The sequence below is a fragment of the Chlorella variabilis genome (assembly GCF_000147415.1).
Source record: "Chlorella variabilis unplaced genomic scaffold CHLNCscaffold_4, whole genome shotgun sequence".
Taxonomy (NCBI): Eukaryota; Viridiplantae; Chlorophyta; class Trebouxiophyceae; order Chlorellales; family Chlorellaceae; genus Chlorella; species Chlorella variabilis.
In genome coordinates this window covers 2,088,042-2,093,915 of record NW_005435084.1, presented here as the reverse complement: position 1 = coordinate 2,093,915, position 5,874 = coordinate 2,088,042, and the positions used below count along the sequence as shown (strand labels likewise).

The 5,874-nt window shown below is 69.9% G+C and overlaps 4 protein-coding genes across 4 annotated transcripts in view; 1 reads left to right on the top strand and 3 right to left on the bottom strand.

Moving 5' to 3' along the window:
* The window catches only part of CHLNCDRAFT_142415 (hypothetical protein), a gene marked incomplete at both ends in the record, with an annotated part of 3,007 nt that extends 1,959 nt beyond the window's left edge, over positions 1-1,048 (bottom strand). Inside the window, 4 exons of the mRNA XM_005850136.1 lie at positions 21-174; positions 404-564; positions 855-876; positions 970-1,048. Coding sequence (XP_005850198.1) covers positions 21-174; positions 404-564; positions 855-876; positions 970-1,048 — 416 coding nt within the window. The remainder of the gene's footprint in view (positions 1-20; positions 175-403; positions 565-854; positions 877-969) is intronic.
* Positions 1,049-1,247: 199 nt separating this feature from the next.
* On the top strand, positions 1,248-2,674 carry CHLNCDRAFT_59611 (hypothetical protein). The gene is made up of 5 exons (XM_005850390.1): positions 1,248-1,368; positions 1,493-1,629; positions 1,753-2,053; positions 2,222-2,408; positions 2,551-2,674. The coding sequence occupies exons 1-5, from the start codon at positions 1,291-1,293 to the stop codon at positions 2,574-2,576; spliced, it is 729 nt and encodes a 242-aa protein (XP_005850452.1). The 5' UTR covers positions 1,248-1,290; the 3' UTR covers positions 2,577-2,674.
* Positions 2,675-2,734: 60 nt separating this feature from the next.
* CHLNCDRAFT_142413 (hypothetical protein) lies at positions 2,735-4,195 on the bottom strand (the record flags this gene model as incomplete). Its single annotated transcript, XM_005850135.1, has 5 exons — positions 2,735-2,931; positions 3,086-3,539; positions 3,666-3,845; positions 3,949-4,028; positions 4,150-4,195. The coding sequence occupies 5 exons, from the start codon at positions 4,193-4,195 to the stop codon at positions 2,735-2,737; spliced, it is 957 nt and encodes a 318-aa protein (XP_005850197.1).
* A 326-nt stretch (positions 4,196-4,521) lies between these two features.
* CHLNCDRAFT_142412 (hypothetical protein) overlaps positions 4,522-5,874 on the bottom strand; it is a gene marked incomplete at both ends in the record, with an annotated part of 6,046 nt that continues 4,693 nt past the window's right edge. The window contains 2 exons of the mRNA XM_005850134.1: positions 4,522-5,270; positions 5,432-5,853. Of these exons, the coding sequence (XP_005850196.1) occupies positions 4,522-5,270; positions 5,432-5,853 (1,171 nt within the window). The remainder of the gene's footprint in view (positions 5,271-5,431; positions 5,854-5,874) is intronic.

Genomic DNA, 5,874 nt, shown 5'->3' with positions numbered 1-5,874 from the left:
CCCCCCGCCTCACCATCCACTCCGAGATGATGATGTCCACCTTCTCCGGTATCTCCACCGACTCAATCACGCCCTGGATCACCTCCACCGTCGCCTCCAGCCCCTGCGCCGCCACCAGCCGCTTGGCAAACTTGGCCATGTCGGTGGCCTCAACCGCATACACCTTCTTGGCGCCTGCGGGGAGGGCAGGTGTGCGTGTGTGTGTGTGTGTGGTGGTGCCGGCGGTGGCTGTGTGTGTGTGGCCGTCGAGAGGGAGAGAGAGGGCGACGGATGGCGAGCAAACACAAGCATGCCGCCCCGCGACAGTTCCTGCCACCGCTGCCGCGGCCTGCCTCCTGCCTGCCTCCAGCACTCCCTGCCCACGGGCGCCCACTTAGCCACCCAGCCAGCCGCCCCGCCCCACCTGCGCGCGCCGCAAAGATGGCCAGGATGCCCGACCCGGTGCCCACATCCAGTACCACCTTGCCCGCAAACTGGGCGCGGTTCTGCATGCAGGCGTTGTAGTAGGCCCCCGTGCGCTTGTGGTCCTCCATCATGTCCTTCTGGTGGTACAGGTACGAGTAGCTGCGGCAGGGCGCGCAGCGGGGAAGCGGCAGCGGGTGGCCAGGCGGGTGCAGGCAGGCGGTGGGGTTTGGTTGCCGGCGAGGGCGGCAGGCTGGGTGGTGCTGGTCATGTGCTGGCAAGGTGGTAGCAGGCCTGCTGACATACATGCAGACACCCGAAGCAGGCCTGCTGGAGGCCAGCAGCAGTTGTGTGCCCGCGGTTTGGTGCAAGGGCGGCAGCGAGCGGGGCGGCGGCGGCGGCGGCGGCGGCGAGCACAAGGGTTCACAGCTGCGCTGCTCGCATCTCCTCACGTGCAGAAGTAGTTGGCGAAGTCTGCATGGGGTCAGGAACGGAGGAAGAAGCGCTGAGTGAGCAGCCGGTTGGGCATCTGCTGAGCTGCATATGCATGGGTGATGGCAGTCTCACCCGTGCTTTCTGGCGCCTCGCCGTCCAGTGCGGACACACTGGAGCGGCCGCGACCAGCCCCTCTTCCTGGCGCCGCCATTGCTGCGACTTTGCGGAGCTTGCAAAGGGACGATCGGCGCTGGGCAGTCCTGTGGTAGCTCTCTGCGATCGAACGCACTGCGAGAAGCATAGGCAAATCAGAATAAGGGCCAGTGCCGGCATTTCCTGGCCATGCTCACCCTGCTGTGGCCTAAAGTGGCGAGCCGCCGCCTCGCCGCGTGCTGATCCACTGCGGCCTTGTGAGCGCGTTCCAGGCTGCCGTCAGCGCCCTTCCAACAAGACATGGAGGGCGCGGATCAGTGGGTTTCTGACTACGAGGCGGCCAAGCAGACCGCCAACGAGACCCTGCAGCTCATCCAGGTGCGCCCTCAGTCGCAGGAGGGGTGTGCACAGCGCGCCGCCGGCGCACGGCCTGTCCGCTCGCCACCGCCCCTTCCCGTCGCCACCCCGCCACCGCTCTTGGCCCGCTGCCTCCCCGATACAGGAGCGCAACCTCAAGTACCCCGAGGGCGGCCCCGAGGCCAGCCGCATCACCGCCACATCCCGACGCAAGCTCGGCACGCTCGGCAGCCTGCTGGATGCCCTGCGCAGCTCGCTAGAGGCGCCGCAGTATGCCGGCCTGTGAGTCGCGGCTGGCGTTGGCGGGCCCTGACAGTACCTGCCCTCCTTGCGGCTCTGTCCTCAAGCCCCTCGCTTCATGCACACACCCAACTGCTGCCGCTCCTGGCTGCCGCGCGTTTGCAGGACGGAGAATGAGAGGAACCGGCGGAGAGACCTGGTGGCCTCACTGCGCATGCGGCGGGAGCAGATGCTGGCGTCGCTCAAGCGGGAGCAGCCGCGGGCGGCGCGCGACACGCTGCTCGGCGGCGGGCCGGGCAGCGGCAGCAGCGGCAGCATGGCGACGGCGGGCAGGGAGACGGATGCCACCGCGGAGCGGAGCAGCCAGGGCCTGCTGCAGATGCAGCAGCAGGTGATGCAGCAGCAGGACCGGGACCTGGAGAGCCTGGAGCGCACGGTGGTGGGCACCAAGCACATCGCGCTGCAGGTGCGGCTGGCTGCAGCCGGCGCTGCGGGCACTGGCCCGGTGCCCACCACACAGTCAGCAGCAGCCAGGGGCTGCCACCCCGGCCTACACGCCCGCGGGCCGGCCTCGCGTGGCGCTCGCTGCGTGTGCTGACGTGCATGTGCGCCCCTGGCGCATCGCTGCCCGCAGATCAATGAGGAAGCTGACCTGCACAACCGGCTGCTGGATGATCTGGATGAGGAGGTGGACGGCACGCGCAGCCGGCTGGCCGCGGCGCAGCGCCGCCTCAAGCTGGTCATGCGCCGCGGCGGCAGCTGCAAGACGCAGCTGCTGCTCTTCCTCACGCTCGTGGTGCTGCTGGTGGTGGTGATTGTGGGTGAGCCTGGCCGGGCTGCGCCAGCTAGGGTGGGGCTCGAATTGCCTTGCCATCCCCAGCAGCTCCTGCTTGCCCTGGTGCTGTGCTCAGCTGCGGCCCTGCTGGTGTGCAACCTTCTGGCCCCTCCTCCCCTGTCCTGCAGGCTTCAAGATCGCCATCCACCTCTAGCGCCTGTTTCCTCTCCCATCTCTTTTGTTTCCTTGCTGTGCGCTGCAGCGTGCCCTCCCTGTGTACAACACCAGCATGCGCTGTACATGCTCGACCAATGCAGCCACACTTATGCATAGTGGAACCGCACGCGCTGTTCTTGTACAATAAGGCTTCCGTCAGGCCGCAGTCAGCGCTGGCGGCACAGCTGCAGAGGCCGCCTCTGCCCGCTGCTTGGCGCGCCCGCTGGTGAGGCGCGGGGGCGGCTGCCTCTCCAGGTCCTCGCAGGGGGCGCTGTAGTACGCGATGGGAGGCTGCTCCAGCGGCAGCGTCTCGTGCGGCACCGCGCCCTGCACCACAGACCTCCAGAAAGTGTCTGCAGGTGGATGGTGGGAGCGCACACAAGGACAAGGCGTCAGCAAAGGGGGGGGCAGCACGGGATGAGGATGCCAATCAGCATTAGACACACACTCTTCACTTCCACCAGGACGCCACCGCCTCCCACCCCACGCAGTCGCCCCTGGACCCACCTGCATTGGTCTTGCCTGCCCCGTAGTTGCCCCGGCGGCAGCGCTTGAGCATCACCACCTCCAGCACGCCGTCCTGGACGTACCAGGTGCTTTCCTCGGCCTTGATCTCGCGGTACAGCCGTCCCGCCAGCACCGGCGCCTCGTCCACGCACACGCTGATGGCAGAGGTGCTGAGCTGCACCGCCACCCGCCCCGCCGGCAGGCCCTCGGGCAGAGGCACAAACACCTCCACATGGCTCTGGCTCTGCCGCCACTTGTACCGCTGGCAGTCCAGGCTCAGCTGCGGCGGCAGCTCGACGGCGGCGTAGGCGGCGCTGCCGCCGCACTGCAGCGCCAGGCGGGCCGCCGCCTTGGCCGCCTCTGCCTCCCGCCGCATCGCCGCCAGCTCCTCGCCGCTGTACCTGGGGGCCGCGGGCTTGGGCTCTGCTCGGCCATACATGCTATCCATCACGTCCTGCACACACAGGACAAGGCAGGCACGGCAGCGGCAGGGCGGGGCAGGTGTGAAGTGTGGTGGTGCGGGGCAGCAGGCAGGATGCAGGAAGGCATGTGTGTGTGGGCTGGCTCCATCCTTGCCCACCTCCCGGTTAGGGCCGCTGGCGGCAGCGCCCGCGCGCTCCAGCCGGTCCACTTCGTCATCCTTGAGCACCGCCTGCTTGCCGTGCTTGCGCATCCAGCGCGCAAACTTGGGCTCCGACTCCTCGATGGCATCCGCAAACTCGTTGCGCTTGCACTGCGTGCGGTGGAAGGGCCAGTAGGCCTGCAGGAGAGGGAGTGCCGGCAGGAGGAGGGGTGATGTGGCATGGAGCAAAGGAAAGGGGCTGCGCGAGGCGGGCGGCGGGCGGCGGGCGGCGGGCCCTCACCTTCTGGCACTTGACGCCGCAGAACCAGGCGGTGTGGCACCTGCTGCACTTGAGCAGGTTCTGGGTGGTGCCGCAGTTGGCTGCAAGGCACAACAGAGCCAGAGAGCGGGAGTCGATGAGCCACGCCGGCTGCTGGCAGGACGGCCTGCTCGCTTCCTTGGCGATCCATGCACCGCATCGCGCTTGAAAGGCGCCCCTCACCGCACTCCACCTCGTCCGGCAGTTCATCCTGGTGCATGGCAGCCATGATGGCGAGGTGTTGAGCACTGCCAGACGACTTCTGACCGCTGCAGGCAAGTCTGTGCGGCGCACTGAAAGGTTTTGTAGCGCTGGATTGCCCAGGGCGAGCGGTCAAACCCGGTCAAGCCACGCTCTCGCCACATGGGCGCCACACCCTCCACTCTTTGCTGCGGCCTGGCCTGCACATGTGTCACACAGGCCTAGCAACCAAACTGGGAATGAACTCGGGAATGAAAGGGTTCAGTTCTGGTGGATGGTTCGGGTGCATTTGCTCGTTGATAACGTACGTTGGTTGACAGCTCTACCCAGCCGGCAGCTGGGCAGCTGGCACCATCATTGCTGCTCCCGCTGCTCCCACGCCTCCGCCTTCTGCTGTGCCACCAGCCTGCTGGCCAGCTGCGCCTTGGTGCCGTACGAGGGCAGGCCCTTGGTGTCGCACAGCCGCCGCAGGTCAGCTAGCGACAGCCTGGCGGCCAGCTGCAGCACGTGGCTGGCGCCCGAGGGCGGCCCCGCCCCCGCCGCCTCCGCCTTCGCCGCCGCCGGCTTGGCGGCTCCTGCAGGCTTGGCGCGGCGCTGCGCCTTGTGCCGCACCGAAGCGGGCGTGGCGGGCAGGCCCTTGGCCGGCCCGCCGCCCTGCGCCGCACCTGGCGCCGCCGCCGAGGGTGGCTGCCCCTCCGGCCCCGCACCCGCGGGCGCCTGCCACGGCAGCGGGCCCTGGCGCGTGGGCAGCGGCTGCGGCGGCGCCCGCATCAGGCGAGGCACAGGCTTGGCCGGCGGCGCCGCGGTGGCCGGCGGCGGCGCCGGCTGGGGCGCCCCCGCAGGCGCCGCCTGCCTCGGCTGCCCGCTGGGCGGCCCCGGCAGCTCGCCAGGCTGCTGCAGCCACCTGCCGCCGGGCGGCCGCTGCTGCCGCGCCATCGGGTTGCGCCGAGCGGCGGGCCGCGAGGCGTCGCTGGTGGCGCGCCGGCCGGGCGCGGCTGGGGGCGGCGGGGAGGGCGAGCGGCGGGCGGCGGGGTAGGAGTAGCCAGGCGGGGAGGCGTGCAGGAGGTAAGGCTCCACACCCTCCAGCACATTGCCCGAGAAGTCTGCGGCGGGGTGGCGCGGTGGGAGGTGGGGGCAGGACGCGCCCCAGCACAGCACACCACAGCACAGCACAGCACAGCACCAGGCCACAGCACCACATGCCACAGCACAGCACAGCACCACACGCCACAGCACCAGCACCGTACCGCCCCAGGCCCCTCACCCGTGTACCGCGGCCGCAGCGGGTTCTCCCGGTCCACCTGGTCCACCTGCAGCGCCCGCGACTGGAGGTGCGGCGCCTGCGCCTGCTGCGCCTGCTGCGCCTGTGCCTGCTCCTCATCCTGACCCAGGCCCCCCACCCGGCCGCCCGCAGCGCCAGCTGCTGTGACACCCGCCGCCGCCGCCGCCGCTCCCTGGGCGGGCGCCGCCTGCCCGCCAGAGTCGCCTACGGTGGCGGCCTGCATGATGCCGCCCAGAGTGATGCCCGCGCCGCCGCTGCCCTCCCCCTCACGCCCGCCCGCGCGCTCGTCGGCGCCGGCGCCGCCGTCGGGAGCGGCGCGCAGCGCGTGGTAGGATGACGTCGCCTCCTGCCCCTCCCCCTCATCCTCAGACACATGCTCCACATAGCCCATGTCCACCAGGCGCCTGTGGGGGCCGGGGGACAAG